The sequence below is a fragment of the Oncorhynchus tshawytscha genome, linkage group LG16, assembly GCF_018296145.1.
Source record: "Oncorhynchus tshawytscha isolate Ot180627B linkage group LG16, Otsh_v2.0, whole genome shotgun sequence".
Taxonomy (NCBI): Eukaryota; Metazoa; Chordata; class Actinopteri; order Salmoniformes; family Salmonidae; genus Oncorhynchus; species Oncorhynchus tshawytscha.
In genome coordinates this window covers 9,878,831-9,897,892 of record NC_056444.1, presented here as the reverse complement: position 1 = coordinate 9,897,892, position 19,062 = coordinate 9,878,831, and the positions used below count along the sequence as shown (strand labels likewise).

Genomic DNA, 19,062 nt, shown 5'->3' with positions numbered 1-19,062 from the left:
AAATAGACTACAAACAGGAAGTGAAGCAAGTATAGCAGTATAAGTATAAGTATAACCCCCCCCCCCCACTTAGCTACAATTACTTACTACAATTATAGTGTGTCTGATCAAGTCTGTTTTTCATGTTGAACTAGGCAAGTTTTATGAATGTTTAATCTTTTGAATAATTTTTTTTTTTTTAAATGATGGATTTCGGCTTGAATTTGAATTATTATTATAACAAATTAAATGTAACATGCATTCCCATTCAAGTCAGAGCTAGGGGAGAGGGAGATGCCTCTTGCTGAAGCTTTGTAGCATTGTCAATATGACAAACAAAATGTGCTAGAGTATAGAGTCATTAGAAAGGGGAAATGTTTGTATAGCACATTTCCGTTCTTGTGTAGACTTTAAAAGCATCATGTTAAATTAATACTGTCCTTTTTTTTCTCTCTCTATATATACACACACACACACACACACACACAGTGCATTCAGAAAGTATTCAGACCCCTTGACTTTTTCCACATTTTGTTACATTACAGCCTTATTCTAAAATGGATTAAATACTTTCCCCCCCTCAATCTACACACACTACCCCATAATGACAAAGCGAAAACCAGGTTTTTAGAAATGTTTGCATATTAATAAACATAACTTATTTACATAAGTATTCAGACTCATCCTCCATGCTTCACAGTTGGAACCAAACATGGAGAGATCTTTTGTTCACCTACTCTGCGTCTCACTAAGACATGGCATTTGGAACCAAAAACCTTACATTTTTACTCCAGACCCAAAGGACAGATTTCCACCAGTCTCATGTCCATTACGTGTGATTCTTGGCACAAGCAAGTCTTCTTATTGATGTCCTTTAGGTGTGGTTTCTTTGGAAGTAATTTGACCATGAAGGCCTGATTCACACAGTCCCCTCTGAACAGTTGATGTTCAGATGTGTCTGTTACTTGAACTCTGAAGCATTTATTTGGGCTGTGATTTCTGAGGCTGGTAACTAAGGAACTTATCCTCTGTAGCAGAGGTGACTCTGGGTCTTCCTTTCCTGTGGCGGTCGTCATGACAGCCAGTTTCATCATAGCGCTTGATAATTTGAGACTGCACTGAAACGTTCAAAGTTCTTGACATTTTCCACATTGACTGACCTTCATGTCTGAAAGTAATAGACTGTCATTTCTCTTTGCTTATTTGAGCTTTTCTTGCCATAATATGGGCTCCCGAGTGGTGCAGTGGTCTTAGGCACTGTATCTCAGTGCAAGAGGCGTCAGTCATTACAGTCCCTGGTTTGATTCCAGGCTGTTTCACGTCTGGCCGTAATTGGGAGTCTCATATGTAGGCGCACAATTGGCCCATTGTGCCTAATCCTTATTGTGGCTAGCTTCACAACCCGGTCCCGGTCCTAGCTGGCTGCTTATAACGTTAACTTTGGGCAACAGGGTTTAGTAGCTGGCTAGCTATTTATTTTCATGAACTGAAGTTTAATGTCAATAGGCGAACAACAAGCGACTACCTTGCTAATACTTACAAGGATTCCTAAATCATTGCTAAGAATAATGAAAATAACTGCAGTTTCTACTGGTCATTGTTTTCAGGCTGGTTGTATTGGTGTTAGCTAGGTACCAAGCTAAAGCTAGCTAGCTACCCCAGAAGTTGCAGTCCAACACAACATTCTACAATTAAACTGTTATTTGTCAAATTATGAGATTATTTAACGTGTCAAATAGTGTTATTTGACGTGTACCTTTTTTGACACGCAAAGACCCAAACGGTGTTCCATACCACATTGAAATACACATCAACATCAGCTTTACAAGTGTAGCGCGCCTGTTTTGGGGCGAAAATGATCAATATTGTTTGTGAACAAACTACCGTAGAATATTCTTGCATGAGTGCGTGTCTAATTCTACACGTTTTCAAGTTGTAAAAACATTGTTGTAGTTGAGCATGTCTCAATTGACATGCATAGTAGTGGTATGAGGTGACAATTCGCACCTTTTAATAAAGGTCACAAAAGAGACACGGACACTAAAGAAAGCGATTATCGACCCCCCCATCTGCCAAACACACACCCCACACCTATGACTCCCCTGCCCAGTTAGAGATCAGTAGCTATGTCATTAGTCCCATAGTCTCAACATGATCACATATTCTCACCTCTAAGTGGTCTTAGGCACTGTATCTCAGTGCAAGAGGCGTCAGGCAGTCCCTGGTTTGATTCCAGGCTGTTTTACAGTCTGACAAATTATTACAATTGCAATGCAGCCACTGAGGTAGACTAAAGCATTCAAGCATTTGAATGGTAATTCTTGGGCCAGTTTGGTCCAGTATGTGAAAGCATTGCTAACAGGTGCTGACTATGCACTGCATTTACATGTCCAGCCATTGTAGACATCCGTCTCCAAGTTGCCTGAATTGTCCTATGATACCTATAAAACGTTATTTACTGTACTACAATTAAGAAATATGGTCCGGCGGGGTGTGGTATATGGCCAATATACCATGGCTAAGGGCTGTTCTTATGCATTATGTAAACAAACACATACTAGTAACACACAAAAAAGTAAATAACCTCTAAAAAGCACAGACAATATAAATTAAAAAGTGAGAAATAGGAACAGAACCTCTGAATAATGATAGAATCCTAATAGTAGAATGGTTCAAGTGCAGGAGTTTGCAGGTTTACCCAATTTGAACTTGTTCCAACTACTGTCCCACTTGTCATATGTAGTAACACAAATCCTACAATTCGCTGGCTTTGACTGGCATGGAATAGCTGGTGACGTGGTGTGCTAGGATTGGCTAACGGCCCCTGTCAGCTTCATCTTCTGCTCAGCGGGAAGTGACTTCATGGCGACCTCGAATTCCTTGGAGTGACGCTGAGCGACGTCTCGGAGCAGCATGACCAGGGTGTTCTGGGTTTCTAGAAGACAAAGACCTACGTTGTTATTACATTGTTAGAACGTTAAGACAACATTTCTACACAACAAGGTGAGGAAACCTGTCAGGATTTAAAGCTCTCGCCTGTGTCAAGATCCTTGGTTCCCAGGACGTGGCTGGAAGCAGATACTATGGGCTTAATTTGACTCAGGACCTGAGGAGACAACATAAATACTAATATACAAACAGATGGGTATGTAACAGCACAATCAGATTAGTCAACATGATGGAAGAACACCACTGAAGATCAGCGTACCAGTGCAGGTTTCTGAGAGTAGAGCATGGCCAAGCAGCTGTACACAGTCTTATTCTCCTCCATGTCCTCCTTCAGAGGGAGGTGAGCCAGGAGGGCAGGGAACACCTATGACAGGCAGAGTTAGCTAAGTGAGCATCACTGAGTAACAATCAGTTCATCAACTCATGTGTCTGTCTGTCAAAAAGCATGTGGAAAACTCTTACATTGTAAATCTAATGTACAGCATTTGGGACATTAAAGAACTGGAGACAAGAATACAGACACAGGTCGCAGATATTCTCAAGAGGGTCCAAATCCTAACATCAGAGCCACTCAAACTTCTACACAAATCTTTGAGTCATGCACAAACCTCAAGGTAGGCAGTGGCCCGGTATTACATCCCATGAATGAATGTGCATAGACAGTACCTGTTCCAGAGGGACACCCTCCATGTTGCTCATGATCATCCTGCAGAGGGCAGCACACAGGTTGTCAATCACCCTCCTGTCCTGTTCTTTAGACAGCAGGTTGGAGAAGAGGGACAGCATCATGGGGTAGTCTCTGGGAGGGACAGGAGTTGAGGAAAAGACCCTGGTCTTCTGGGACAGGTCAGTAACATAGTCATAGAATCTACTGATATGGTCAGGGCTGGTCAATGTGTCTAGCTTCTCATCAGAACCATATCAGTGATCAATCCTGAACACGCACACATACACTTCATTATTATTGAGGGATACCGTGCGACGAGGGGTCCAGCAGCCTGGGCCAGTGCTCCCAGTGCGAACACGCTGTTGTTGCGAACCTCACTGTCGCTGTCTCTCACCCCAGCCACTAGGACAGGCAGCAGCTGATTGGACAGTTTGCCGGCACAGGCCCTGCCCCCAGATACGTTGACGAGGGATTGCAGGATCTCTCCGAGCGTGCCCACGGAGAATGAACGGTCGGCCACTGTGTACGACAACTTCTACAGAGGAAGAGGAATAAATCCACTCATTCAATACATTTAACTACATCTCTAAATAAAAGGTTTATCCTTTCTGTGCTTATGGTGACTTTTTTTGCAAACTCAAAATAAACTTTAATTGAGGAAATTGTAAAATTTCAACCAAAAATGAACTAGGAATTAGGTCTATTTATCTCTATATTGATGGCTTGTCAACTAGAGTAAATGACTTGTGTTAAGGGAGAAAAGGTGTGGTGATGGTTGTGTTACTCACAGCCTTGTTCATGATGAGCGGCAGCAGCTCGTTGAGATAGGGCTGGAAGGTCTCCGCTGGGACGGCAGAGGCTAGCAGGGGGATCCCCTCGCCGGCAAACTCCTGCAGCATGGCATCATACTCCGCCTAGAACGTTCACATCATACACCTGAAAGTACAGCCAGTCCTGCCGGTGATGGACAGGAGTGGTAAAAGAAAGAGAGGAAGTCTCACCTGCTGCTCTTCATCATCTGCCTCGTCTCCTCCTCCGTCCTGACACACAGTCTGTAGAGGGACGGGGGACGGGGTCAATGGCTTATCAGAATGTTTTCCTATTTTACTGTAGACATTTTTAGGCTAACGCACTAGAGTCCACTGGAACAAAAACAGATAAATATACACCTTATGGAACAGTGGGGACTGTGAAGAGACACACACACACACACAACATGGATTCTGTGTTGTAGATATGTGGTAGGAGAGTAGTGGCCTGAGGGAACACAATGTGTTGTGAAATCTAATGTTATTTTAATTGCATATAACTGACTTCATTTAGCTGGACAGCAGGAAGAGTAGCTGCAGCCTTGGCAGGAACTAATGGGGATCCTTAATAAACCCCAGGAAGAGTAGCTGCTGCCTTGGCAGGAACTAATGGGGATCCATAATAAATACAAACACATATCCTGATTTCAGATATCCTAAATGAATTAATCTGGGAAACCCAGCTCAGGCCCAGCTTGGTTGGTCTGGGCTCACCCTCTTCTTGAGCACGTCTCGGATGGCCTGGCTGATCTCCTGCAGGCGCCCGGGGCTCTGCAGTGCCTCCCCCTGGCAGGCCTTCAGCACAGCGTTCATGGCCTCCAGCACGCCCATCACCACTTGGCGCTCACGCTCACTATGGACCGCCTCCAGGAAGCTTGGCAGCACCACCCCCAGCAGCTTCTGCAGGGCTGGACGGAGGAAGAGAAGCATAACTCCATTTTTTGTTTCAGAGAGGTAGAAAGAGAGAGAGGTATAACGAGAAAGAAAGGTATAGAGAGGAATAGAGAGAGAGGTATAAATAGAGAGGTAGAGCGAGAGAGGTATAAAAAAATTGAATTTTATTGGTCACATACACGTGTTTAGCAGAGAGGTATACAGAGAGAGGAATAGAGATATATAAAGAAGAGAAAGAGCAAGAGAGGTATACATAAACACACAGGATCAGTCAAAAGTTTGGACACCTACTCATTCAAGGGTTTTTCATCATTTTTACTATTTTCTACATTGTACAATAATAGCAAAGACATCAAAACTATGAAATAACACATATGGAATCATGTAGTAAAAGAAAAAGAAAAAAAGAGTTATATTCGCCTTGATGACAGCTTTGCACTCTCTTGGCATTCTCTCAACCAGCTTAACCTGGAATGCTTTTCCAACAGTCTTGAAGGAGTTCCCACATATGCCGAGTGCTTTCCCTTCACTCGGTCCAACTCATCCCAAACCATCTCAATTGGGTTGAGATTAGGTGATTGTAGAGGCCAGGTCATCTGGTGCAGCACTCCATCACTCTCTTTCTTGGTCAAATAGCCCTTACACAGCCTGGAGGTGTGTTGGCCATTGTCCTGTTGAAAAACAAATAATAGTCCCACTAAGCGCAAACCATATGGGATGGAGTATCGCTGCAGAATGCTGTGATAACCATGCTGCTTAAGTGTGCCTCGAAATTCTTAATAAATCACTGGCCCTGTCACCAGCAAAGCACCCCGCACCATCACACCTCCATGCTTCACGGTGGGAACTACACATGCAGAGATCATCCGTTCACCTACGCTGTGTCTCACAAAGACAACGTGGTTGGAACCAAAAACCTCAAATTTGGAATCAGACCAAAGGACAGATTTCCATCCGTTGTCTTTTAGTGGTGGTTTCTTTGCAGCAATTCGACCATGAAGGCCTGATTCACACAGTCTCCTCTGAACAGTTGATGTTGAGATGTGTTACTTGAACTCTGTGAAGCATTTATTTGGGCTGCAATTTCTGAGGCTGGTAACTAACGAACATATCCTCTGCAGCAGAGTTAACTCTGGGTCTTCCTTTCCTGTGGCGGTCATCATGAGAACCAGTTTCATCATAGCGCTTGATGGTTTTTACGACTGCACTTGAAGAAACTTTGAAAGTCCTTGAAATTTTCCGAATTGACTGACCTTCGTGTCTTAGAAGGAAAGAAATGCCACAAATGAACTTTTAACAAGGCACAGCTGAAATGCATGAAGCTGGTAGAGAGAATGCCAAGAGTGTGCAAAGCTGTCATCAAGGGTGGCTACTTAGAAGAATCTAAAATATATTTTGATTTGTTTAACACTTTTTTGGTTACTACATGATTCCATGTGTGTTATTTCATAGTTTTGATGTTTTCACTATAATTCTACAATGTAGAAAATATTAAAAAATAAAGAAAAACCCCTGAATGAGTAGGTGTGTCCAAATGTTTGACTGGTACTGTATGTGATGTGTGCTGAGAGAGAGTGCGAGCAAGAGAGAGATACCCTGGTGGTCGGCCTCAGTGGGATTCTCCTGCCACACTTTGTGCTGAGCTCGGCAGAACTGGCCCATGGCCACGAAGGCAGCCCTGCGCACATCCTCGTGGGGAAACTGAGGGGAGGGGGACACAGAATGCATGGTCAGAGAAACAAATGCAAACCCACACACACACACTGACTGAATGCCCTTCATGGCTCATTACACAGAAGGAGGGGGTGGATGAGCAGTGCTACAGTGCTTACATCACGCAGCTCATAGACCTGCTGAAAGCTGGACTCCAGGAAGGGCTGGAAGGCAGCACTGAAGGGGTGAACAGGAAAGAAAAGGACATCAGTAACTAATGGACTTGACGCTGTCCCAGTGCTCAAAGTGCTAACATTGTATATGAGGGGAAATACACTACATGACCAAAAGTATGTGGACACCCACTCATCGAACAGGTCAGGTGCAGGCCAGCCAAGTTCTTCCACACCAATCTTGACAAACCATTTCTGTATGGACCTCGCTTTGTGCACGGGGGCATTGTCATGCTGAAACAGAAAAGGGCCTTTCCCAAACTGTTGCCACAAAGTTGGAAGCACAGAATTGTCTAGAATGTCATTGTATGCTGTAGCATTAAGATTTCCCTTCACTGGAACTAAGGGGCCTGAACCATGAACAGTCCCAGACCATTATTCCTCATCCACCAAACTTTACAGTTGGCACTATGCATTGGGTCAGGTAGCATTCTCCTGGCATCCGCCAAACCCAGATTTGTCCGTCGGACTGCCAGAACCAATTTCATGAAGCTCCCGACGAACAGTTTTTGTGCTGATGTTGCTTCTAGATGCAGTTTGGAACTCGGTAGTGAATGTTGCAACTGACAGATGATTTTTTACACGGTGCGTGCTTCAGCACTCGGCGGTCCCGTTCTGTGAGCTTGTGTGGCCTACCACTTCACAGCTGAGCCGTTGTTGCTCCTAGACATTTTCACTTCACAATAACAGCACTTACAGTTAACATGAAAGCTCTAGCAGACTGACTTGTTGGAAAAGTGGCATCCTATGATGGTGTCATGTTGAAAGTCACTGAGTTTTTCAGTAAGGCCATTCTACTGCTAATGGTTTCCTATGGAGATTTCATGGCTGTGTACTAGATTACACCTGTTTGTGGCTGAAATAGCCAAATCCACTAAGTTGAAGGGGTGTCCACATACTTTTGTATATATAGTGTATATACAGCATAGGAATGAATATATAACCTTTTTTAAATTTTATTCAACAGAACATTTCAGTTGCTGGGAAGTAAAACGATTGTATACCAGGTCTTCCGGCACAGAGAGGAATGGAGACCAACAATGCCAGATGTCGAATTGCTCATGCACTGACTAATGAACAGTGGAACCAGAGTAGTGGCTGGCTGCTGATACCATGCAGTCCTGAATGAATATAGAGCCTTAATGGTCTGTGACAACCACCACCAAAGATGTCTATGATCTCGAGTCTTTACCCGGTGTTGAAGGCAATCTCTCCCAGGGCGTCACAGGTGTCCTCCTTCTCATCAATGTAGGCGTTTTCTACACTGAACCTGGGGAATGAAGTGAGAGCACAGAGGTTAGGATGGGGGATGGAGAGGTCCCTCTGCCTAGCTCAGTGCTGGGGAAAACAACATGGTTACCATTGACACCTTTTATGAGAGCTGCCTTGAAAGGCTGCTTTAGGGAGCCTTTGCATTGTGTATGAACATCAAACATCACAAGATCATCATCAACATCTCAGACATACCCGGCGATGTCTGGGTCCACGTTGTCAGTCCCCTCCTCGTCCAAAATGGTGTCTCCCTGAGCCTCGTCGTCATCATCGTCATCCAGCAGGACAAATGTCTTGTCCTCCTCAAGGTGAGCCTGATCATGGAGAAAAGAAAGAGTTCATCAGAGGATCAATTCTTTCAGACATTATGGATGTGCATATCATGATACCAGGATCAACTCCATTTCAATTCGGTCCATTGAAAATGTCATTACGTATCTATGTGGACTTTTCATTCATGCATTTCATGTCACGTCCTGAATTGGCTGAGTTGAAATGGAATACACCGCCACGTCCTGAGTGGTGAGAATAGGAAGGGTTTGGAGCCATAAAGCCCATTGACTGACCGTGACTCCCTCTGTGGACTTGAGAGACAGAAGCATGATGGTGGTGATGGCAGTGAGGTGTGGGTTCAGACAGTCTGGACTCACTGTGGACACAGCTGAAAACAGGCTGTACCTGCACACACCGAGAGAAAGGCAGAGAGTTGGGCGATATACAAACTAATCTACAAGTCAGAAAACAGCCATGCACTCTGAAAGCCCACCCCAAAAAAGGTTGGCAGGACTTCTACTAGAGAGTAGCAGTATCTGGCACACAAACACCCGGTAACTACATACGTGCAGCGGCGCAGGTCTGGGTCATCGATAGCGTTGGTGAGATTGAGTCCCAGCTGAACACACTCTGCAGCCAGGGGGCTGAACACCTCCTTACCTATGGTGCGGGCCAGCACTGACAGAGTATCTGAAAGGACAATGTATACCCATCAATCCCCATTCACAGGTGACTCATAGTTCATTCATCTTGTTTACACAAGACGGGTTCCGATAGCTCAGTTAGTTGGAGCATAGTGCTATGAAATATAAGAGTTTAAAGTTAGAAACCTACCGGGGCCACATATAGTATACTGTCAAGTCTAAGCTGTCAGTCATATTGACTAAAAGTGTCTGCTGAACGACCACATCAAACTGACTAAGCCTTAGAGATAGTTAACCTACCCAGAGCCTGTGTCTGCAGAGACCTCATCTCATCCCTGGTGTCAGTGAGGAAGCCCTTCAGACTCTCAATGACAGGCAGGAAGTAAGGAACTAGCTTCTCTTTGGCTGCATTGGCTGAAAGGAAGAGAGGAGTTAATACATTTAGTGACGTACGCACCACTTGCATCTCAACAGTCTCAAGTGGCTTCCTCTACTTCTGTCCTCTCCATCTGCACTGATCTGAAAACAGTTTTTAAAACAACTGGGACTACCTTTTAGCTGTCAGACCAGTGTGGATGAAGGAAGACACAAGCGCTACATTATTGAGATGTAACATGCTCTATTGAAAGGCCTTTTGCTGGGTGTTACCTATAGCTCCTATAGCACTGACAGCCAGCTCTTTGAGCTTCAGGTTCTCTGCGTTGCTGAGGGCAGACAACATGGTCTCCATCAGGGTGGGCAGGTAGGGCTCAATCTCTGAACCTGATAGGGGATGGAACACTGTTAGTGAAAATATCAGCACAGAACAGAGATGATGACAAATTCAACCTCATCTTATTTGTACATTGAAAGTAGTCTGGGGACGAGACTAAAAAACAAGAGTCATCGACTGAATATTTGTTCACCTAGCTACAGTTTAGCATTTTATTATCTGAGTATAGAACAGAACAGAATCAAATAATAGCAAGAGAGATGGTTATGGATCAGGATAAGGTGAATGGGAGGATCCTCACCCAGGTTTTCCAGGAAGTTCTCCAGGGCGTAGAAGGCCTTGGTGACGTGTCCGATCTTGGCCTGGTTCAGAGCAGACATGTAGCCCAGCAACAGTGGCATCAGCTCAGCACAGTACTTACTGACCTCAGGCTGCAGGTGCTCAGAAAACTGTCCCAGGGCAAAGAGGCCGGCGCTGCGGACCACTTGGTTACTGTCTGACAGACTCTGGCACACCGTCTGCAACATGGACGACAGCATCCTGACAGACAGAGTGGGATTAGCAGGAAAAATACAATCTCTCCATTTGAATAAGAGGAAAAATAAAAACCATGACTGTGGTTTATATCTACATTACACACATTGCCAAATGTAAACCTTTAAAAAAACTTTTTTTTTTTTTTTTGGACATGGAGCCACTGAATAGACATCAGAAACAGCATTGCACAGGGGACTCACTTGGTCCTTATGTGGTCGGCACAGCCCTCGGCCAGCACTGCCAGACACATCAGGCCAGCTTTCCTCTCATAGGGGTTATCACTGGCCAGACATGCTTGAGTCAGCGGCATCTGATGGACACACCATGGGTCAGACATACATACTTACGAAAACCATATGTACTTCTATGCATGGAAATTGGTGTACCTCAGTACAAGACCGCAAATTAGTTTAAAAAATACTGCTGCTACAATCCTACCGCTATGTCACAGAGATGATAATAATATGAATTGAAATGACTGATTGGCAGGCAAATGATGTATGAAGCAAGTGAGTGTGTTCACTAACCAGTTGGTGGAATAGTTTCTCAGGGGGCATGTGAAGAGCCATGGTGTCAATAACCTGCAAACAAAAATACATTCTATTTCAAACCCGCTCTCCGGAAAAACATCACCTGTTTTCTGTGCATGATATATTTTCTGTGCATGATATATACAGTCCAACAACAGAGAAAGGAAGTTTACCTGAGCAGCAAAGTGTTTGGGACTCTCGTTGTCAGTGTCGTCCTCATTGCTGTTCTCCTCGTCCTCAGGGTCCTCCTCCCCAGGTGGTGGCGCTGCACTAAGCACGGGGAACACCGTCTGCAGGATGGGATTGAGCAGCTTCTGCTTTAACACTGTCTGAAGGGGAGAGAGAGAACAACCCAGCATACATCACTTGACAAGCTACACAAAAGGAGAAAGGCTCATCTCTATGGTTTAGTGGCTTCCTCTCCTTCTCTGAAAACACAGGCTATGGAATTTGCATTCACCTGTCCATTTATTTAGTGAGATGGGGAAAGGAGACAAGGGATGACGCCACTTGAGAGAGACTTTTGACATATACCTCAGTTTAAGGACAAGAGGGCTCACTGGAGGGTGAATCTAGGCCAGGGCATCCATTTTATAACTGGTGACTTTACCTTGCTCTTGAGACGAATGAGAAAAGCAATGCAGGACAGAGCCTTCACACGCAGGGAGTCAGTCAGTGTAGTGTCTGCACTGACCTGAGACACACATACACACATGTCATTGTCAATAAGACAAACCATCACTTTTCCTACAATGGTATGTAAAGCAAAAAGTCATTAGAAATATTTTTATAAGCTCCTTGTTCTCACCTCCAAGCAGAAGTGGACAATTTCAGTGATGTGTGGGACCATGATGGACACCTCACTCTCCATCAGCTCATCGAACACCTCCATGGCCTCACTGGCCTGATCCTGGTCAACACATAGACACAGTCTAATAACACCTCCATGGCCTCACTGGCCTGATCCTGGTCAACACATAGACACAGTCTAATAACACCTCCATGGCCTCACTGGCCTGATCCTGGTCAACACATAGACACAGTCTAATAACACCTCCATGGCCTCACTGGCCTGATCAACACATAGAATAACTCCAATCAAGGGACAATAGTGTTTTTCAACAGTCATCCCTGAAGACTGGTGCAGTCACCAGTGGTGCTAGTGGGGGCTGACATATTGAACTATTCCCTACCTGGTCTGCCTTGATGAGGTGTCTGAGAGCAATGATCAGTGTTGGGATGAGGGAGCGCATTAGGTTCTGAAAGACAAGACATTTCATTTCAACACAGCAACGAAGGAAACTGGTAGACTAAAACCTCTGTTCACTCCAAAAGGACATCAAATAGATAAGATTGTGGCCTCACCATCTCTTCTGTGCCAGTGTAGGCAGTCATAGCGGTGAGGGTGAGGATGCTGTAGTACATGGCTGTGGGGTTGTCCAGGTCTCGCAGCACGGTGCCAAACAGCTGCAGCAGTTGGCGATAGTGGGGCTTGAAGGGCTCCGGATTGGACTCCACCACTTTGCTGAGCAAGAGTAGACCCACCTGAGGGAGATATTTTGATCAATGCATATTCTGACCAATCAGTGAGCAACCATCAAGAGCGCCGGTCAAATCCACGTAAAGCCCAACCTCTCGATGTTCACGTTGTCAGGACAAGCCAACTGAAGCCATCCTTTTATATCCCGTGAATTACAACAAAGATGTTGCAGTTTTTTAGTTCTATCTAAAGAAGCTGATACCTGTCTGTCCATTGGGTTGTTGCTCTTGGTGGACTGGTTGAGGAGTGTGAATAGAGCAGGCCAGCGGTCTGGCGTCTCGTGTTTGACCATCACTGCGCTGAGCTGCGAGAGGGAGTGGCGTACTGTGTGTCTGGAAACAGAGACAGGGGTTATTGTCAAGTTCAGATGTAACAAGTTTCATCAGTGTGTATGGATGAGTTAGTGGTTATGGTCCGATATAGGTTATAGCTATCTGTTTGATAATCCACTGATATTCTAATAAATCGCGTTTTCCACCTCAATATAAAATGTGTGACTGTGTGTTTTTATGTAAAGGATAAAATATGCTTACTCTGTCTCCTGCTGGAAGGCTTGCAGGACCACTGCTTTCAAACTATGAAGCAAAAAAACATCTCAAATACAATAGAAATGTTTAAAAAATAATGCTCAGTGGGAATTCATTCAACAGTCCAAATACAGAGGACTTGAAAATGACTGATTGGGGGGATTGGACAGCAAAGGACAGCCAACCTCTCTCTGTGATCAGGGCTAATCTTCTTCCAATGCTTCTTCACTCTCATCCGCAACATTACTGCAGCTGACTGGCGGATCTGATGAGAGGGGGGAGCAACAATTAATTCACTGGTGAGAGTCAGCGATAAGCCGCACAAAGATAACTCATGCAAGGCCCTGGGTTCAACACATCTGGTATCTGTTAGTGTAACTCATGTGTCACCTACATACCTGCGAGTTCTGGGACCCAGTCATGACAGCACACAACGCTGGGATGATGGCTGGGTCTTTAAAAGCCAGCTTCAGCTGGGCGGTGGCCTGTAGGAGGAAAAAAATGTTGGATATGGCGAATACTGACTGAAATAAAGTAAACTAGCCAGGCAGCTAAAACATTCGTGAACTGTCAAGTTTATAAAGTGAGACAGACCATGTAGGAAAATAACTGTGTTTTAGCCACACTCGTTGGTGACATAATTTGGCTTGCTAATAGTTGTCCATTTTGATAACTAAACGTTAACAGTTCGATAGCCCGTTGGTGCTTGTTATCAAAGCATGCCAGGGTAAGTGTCAATCCCAATTTCACAGGCTAAATCAGGAGTCTTTACCTGCTGAATAATCGCATTGTCAGGCTGCGTGAGCTGTAAGAGAATCTGCTCTAGTTCCCCAGACATCTTGGCTCTTCCAAAATCTCAGTGTTTCTGAGATGTTATTATTCAAAATGATGCGCAAACTGTCACGCTAAAACATGACCCTTTGACAGGCATAAACTGGGAGAACGGTCTGAATGGTCAAAGTATAGCCAGTTTGCTAACTCGACTAATATGTCAACAAATTATCTGTAGCTAGTTAGCAACTCTGCTAGCTATTAGCGTATCAAAACATATCTATGGACAATCTTCTCCTCCGCCGATTTATAGGAACCTCAATATAGGCGACGGTTGGGTTTCGAATCCCAGTCTGGTTCGTTCTATCACAATGCCACGCGGCACAGAACCAACCCAGGGAGGGTTCCACGTGAACAGCCTCGTTAAAAGGGCCACATTCTGGAACGCCGTTTTGGAAAAAAAGATACAAGTCAAATAACACTATTTGATGTGTCAAATCAACCCTATTTGACGTCCCAAATAACACTATGTGACGTGTCAAATAAGCTTGTTGACCACCCAGGACCTGAATATGACTGCACGTCACATCATTTAACGAATTCATACATTTAAAAAAATGTTTACTAGTTATTACACATTGATTACACTATCACTCGTATTTAATATGTCACAACGATTCATCGATACGTATGCTAAAGTTGAATCGAGCACCTACAGTGCTGGTCATAAAAAGAGCTAGCTAGCTCATGGATGCAAACAATGTTCATCCCCAAAAGCATAGCAAAAACAACAATCTGTTTCAGTAGCTAGGGGTCATCTAAAATAACCCTAATTTACAAGACAGTTCTTATTTGATTAATGGTCAGACCCATCTATGTGAAGCTAGCCACAATAAGGATTAACCACAATAGTGGACTTTTGCAGTTAGCCTCCAAAATAAAATTATGTCATTGACAGTGATGCAAATAAAATACAAATAGTAGAATTATGCCATAATTGAATAGCTCATGCTAAACGAGGTTGGAGTATTATATAAAATCAACAAAAAACTATTTGACAAAAAATCATTTGAAATCACACTGGATTTATTAAACGTTAGAATTGCATTGGGGCCATACTTATTTCACTGCACAGCCTTACCTATGGATTGTATATCAATGACATGGGGTATCAGTCTACTCAGTGACACCCAGAGAACATTACTGCTGTAGCTCTTATTGTGGGACAGCTAGTAGCTGGCTAGCTATTTATTTTCATGAACTGAAGTTTAATGTCAATAGGCGAACAACAAGCGACTACCTTGCTAATACTTACAAGGATTCCTAAATCATTGCTAAGAATAATGAAAATAACTGCAGTTTCTACTGGTCATTGTTTTCAGGCTGGTTGTATTGGTGTTAGCTAGGTACCAAGCTAAAGCTAGCTAGCTACCCCAGAAGTTGCAGTCCAACACAACATTCTACAATTAAACTGTTATTTGTCAAATTATGAGATTATTTAACGTGTCAAATAGTGTTATTTGACGTGTACCTTTTTTGACACGCAAAGACCCAAACGGTGTTCCATACCACATTGAAATACACATCAACATCAGCTTTACAAGTGTAGAGCGCCTGTTTTGGGGCGAAAATGATCAATATTGTTTGTGAACAAACTACCGTAGAATATTCTTGCATGAGTGCGTGTCTAATTCTACACGTTTTCAAGTTGTAAAAACATTGTTGTAGTTGAGCATGTCTCAATTGACATGCATAGTAGTGGTATGAGGTGACAATTCGCACCTTCACAAAAGAGACACGGACACTAAAGAAATCGATTATCGACCCCCCCCCCATCTGCCAAACACACACCCCACACCTATGACTCCCCCCTGCCCAGTTAGAGATCAGTAGCTATGTCATTAGTCCCATAGTCTCAACATGATCACATATTCTCAACTCTAACTGACAAATTACAATTGCAATGCAGCCACTGAGGTAGACTAAAGCACTCAAGCATTTGAATGGTAATTCAAGGGAGGAGGTGAGGGCCCTCAGAGTGTGGTGTCAGGAAAATAACCTCACACTCAACGTCAACAAAACTAAGGAGATGATTGTGGACTTCAGGAAACAGCAGAGGGAACACCCCCCTATCCACATCGATGGAACAGTAGTGGAGAGGGTAGCAAGTTTTAAGTTCCTCGGCATACACATCACAGACAAACTGAATTGGTCCACTCACACAGACAGCATCGTGAAGAAGGCGCAGCAGCGCCTCTTCAACCTCTGGAGGCTGAAGAAATTCAGCTTGTCACCAAAAGCACTCACAAACTTCTACAGATGCACAATCGAGAGCATCCTGGCGGGCTGCATCACCGCCTGGTACGGCAACTGCTCCGCCCTCAACCGTAAGGCTCTCCAGAGGGTAGTGAGGTCTGCACAACGCATCACCGGGGCAAACTACCTGCCCTCCAGGACACCTACACCACCCGATGTTACAGGAAGGCCATAAAGATCATCAAGGACATCAACCACCCGAGCCACTGCCTGTTCACCCCGCTATCATCCAGAAGGCGAGGTCAGTACAGGTGCATCAAAGCTGGGACCGAGAGACTGAAAAACAGCTTCTATCTCAAGGCCATCAGACTGTTAAACAGCCACCACTAACATTGAGTGGCTGCTGCCAACACACTGACACTGACACTGACTCAACTCCAGCCACTTTAATAATGGGAACTGATGGGAAATGATGTAAATATATCACTAGCCACTTTAAACAATGCTACCTTATATAATGTTACTTACCCTACATTATTCATCTCATATGCATACGTATATACTGTACTCTATATCATCGACTGCATCCTTATGTAATACATGTATCACTAGCCACTTTAACTATGCCACTTTGTTTACATACTCATCTCATATGTATATACTGTACTCGATACCATCTACTGTATCTTGCCTATGCTGCTCTGTACCATCACTCATTCATGTATCCTTATGTACATATTCTTTATCCCCTTACACTGTGTACAAGACAGTAGTTTTGGAATTGTTAGTTAGATTACTTGTTGGTTATTACTGCACTGTCGGAACTAGAAGCACAAGCATTTCGCTACACTCGCATTAACATCTGCTAACCATGTGTATGTGACAAATAAAATTGGATTTGATTTGATTTAATTCTTGGGCCAGTTTGGTCCAGTATGTGAAAGCATTGCTAACAGGTGCTGACTATGCACTGCATTTACATGTCTAGCCATTGTAGACATCTGTCTCCAAGTGGCCTGAATTGTCCTATGATACCTATAAAAAGTTATTTACTGTACTACAATGAAGAAATATGGTCCGGCGGGGTGTGGTATATGGCCAATATACCATGGCTAAGGGCTGTTCTTATGCATTATGTAACATGGAGTGCCTGGATACAGCCTTTAGCCGTGGTATATACCACAAACCCCCATGTTGCCTTACTGCTATTATAAACTGGTTAGAAACAAGTAATTAGAAACAGTAAACATGTACCTGTGGTATAAGGTGCTATACACCATGGCTTTCAGCCATTTTCTTTCATAGGCAGACATGTTTGGAGAACCTGGCAACTGTTAATAGCTCTACACTGAACCACACGGAATGCTTCGACCAGGATTTTTGGTAATGTCATTTTGTTGCCTGATCTGTCACTCTTGCAAAGGGAAACAAGACCTGGTTGTACAAATAAAGCATGTCTTATCAGAGCAAACACTGACTCAATACTTGGTTTTAGGTTGGACCTCGACAACTTGTGCGGTATTAAGAGGGCAGCAGGTGCTGCAATATTCCAATTAGTTCAGAGTGGAAAGGTAGACAGTAACTTTGATTGGCTAGGATTTCAGCAGCCATTTGCATTCTTGGCTGATTTGTATTTATCCCAAAGCGGTCCATGTAAAGTAAATGGAGACTAACTGTACTACAGCTGCATATTATTCACTCTATCTAGATCAGTAAGTCATTTTTAAAGTGTTAAGTTGTAATAGAAATATGTCTTTATTGAAAAGATTGTATTGACATTGGACCCAAAATCAGTCGATGTCAACTACAGTACACAATATTGCCATAAACCCCCGAGTTGCCTTATTGCTATTATAAACTGGTTACAAAAGTCATTAGAAACAGTAAACAAGTACCTGTGGTATAAGGTGTGATATACGACAGCTTTCAGCCAATCAGCATTCAGGGCTCCATCAACCCGGTTTATAATAAGTATTTCTCCCTTCATTGGTGCAGCAAAACCAAACGTTCACACAATCCGATTTTAACCTTTTAACAATCAAATAAAGTTCTACCCACAAACTGCTGAGAATAGATAGGCTTCAGTCACACCTATCACCCCCCTCTACCCCCCTCTGCCCAGGGAGAGATCAGTAGCTATTTCAATAGTCACATATTCTCACCTCTAACTGAACAATTACAATTCCAATGCAGCCATGGAGGTAGACTAAAAGCAAGCATTTGAATGGTAATTCTTGGGCCAGTTTGGTCCAGTATGTGAAAGCATTGCTACCAGGTGCTGACTATACACTGCATTTACATGTCCAGCCATTGTAGCCATCTGGCTCCAAGTTGTCTGAATTGAACTACAAAAATCTGTATTTGAGAAGGGATAAAGGCTCAGGTAGAAAGTGATCAGTGATCACGTATCTTGTGTTTTGAGTTATGCTAACTGCATCGTCAACAGCATGCTGTGAGAAACATATAGATTCCTGCTTCCATTTCCACTCTTAAGCCAAATAACACAGATGCATATGTGATAATCACATCTAACCAAGTGGAGTTGTCCCCCGACCCAGGTCTATGTCCTATGTCTGGGCAAAACTAGGGAGAATAAAACATAGTCTTTAGGCTACATACTAGTCAACACATTTCTGCAGATTAAATAAATACATCTACAGTATTTCTACCACCATTGCTACACACATTTCTGTAGCCTTTCTCTACAATTCAAGCATAATGCACCATAGAATTGATATGACTCTATGATTGAAATTTCAATTATAGAGCTAACAAATTAAAATATAAGAGAAGCAGACTAAGCAGAAAACTGTACT

At 43.6% G+C, this 19,062-nt stretch overlaps 1 protein-coding gene across 1 annotated transcript in view; it reads right to left on the bottom strand.

Annotated features, from left to right (window-relative positions):
• The window catches only part of LOC121838762 (importin-4-like), a gene marked incomplete at its 3' end in the record, with an annotated part of 71,871 nt that extends 57,391 nt beyond the window's left edge, over positions 1-14,480 (bottom strand). The window contains exons 1-22 of the mRNA XM_042298631.1: positions 13,992-14,480; positions 13,618-13,704; positions 13,405-13,484; positions 13,226-13,267; positions 12,895-13,024; positions 12,518-12,697; positions 12,346-12,411; positions 11,961-12,062; positions 11,763-11,846; positions 11,326-11,481; positions 11,150-11,203; positions 10,823-10,932; positions 10,387-10,625; positions 10,022-10,135; positions 9,674-9,787; positions 9,296-9,419; positions 9,023-9,134; positions 8,652-8,770; positions 8,377-8,454; positions 7,131-7,188; positions 6,894-6,999; positions 5,119-5,312 (exon numbers count right to left, since the gene is read on the bottom strand). Coding sequence (XP_042154565.1) covers positions 5,119-5,312; positions 6,894-6,999; positions 7,131-7,188; positions 8,377-8,454; positions 8,652-8,770; positions 9,023-9,134; positions 9,296-9,419; positions 9,674-9,787; positions 10,022-10,135; positions 10,387-10,625; positions 10,823-10,932; positions 11,150-11,203; positions 11,326-11,481; positions 11,763-11,846; positions 11,961-12,062; positions 12,346-12,411; positions 12,518-12,697; positions 12,895-13,024; positions 13,226-13,267; positions 13,405-13,484; positions 13,618-13,704; positions 13,992-14,057 — 2,415 coding nt within the window. The remainder of the gene's footprint in view (positions 1-5,118; positions 5,313-6,893; positions 7,000-7,130; positions 7,189-8,376; positions 8,455-8,651; positions 8,771-9,022; positions 9,135-9,295; positions 9,420-9,673; positions 9,788-10,021; positions 10,136-10,386; positions 10,626-10,822; positions 10,933-11,149; positions 11,204-11,325; positions 11,482-11,762; positions 11,847-11,960; positions 12,063-12,345; positions 12,412-12,517; positions 12,698-12,894; positions 13,025-13,225; positions 13,268-13,404; positions 13,485-13,617; positions 13,705-13,991) is intronic.
• Between the last annotated feature and the right edge of the window lie 4,582 nt (positions 14,481-19,062).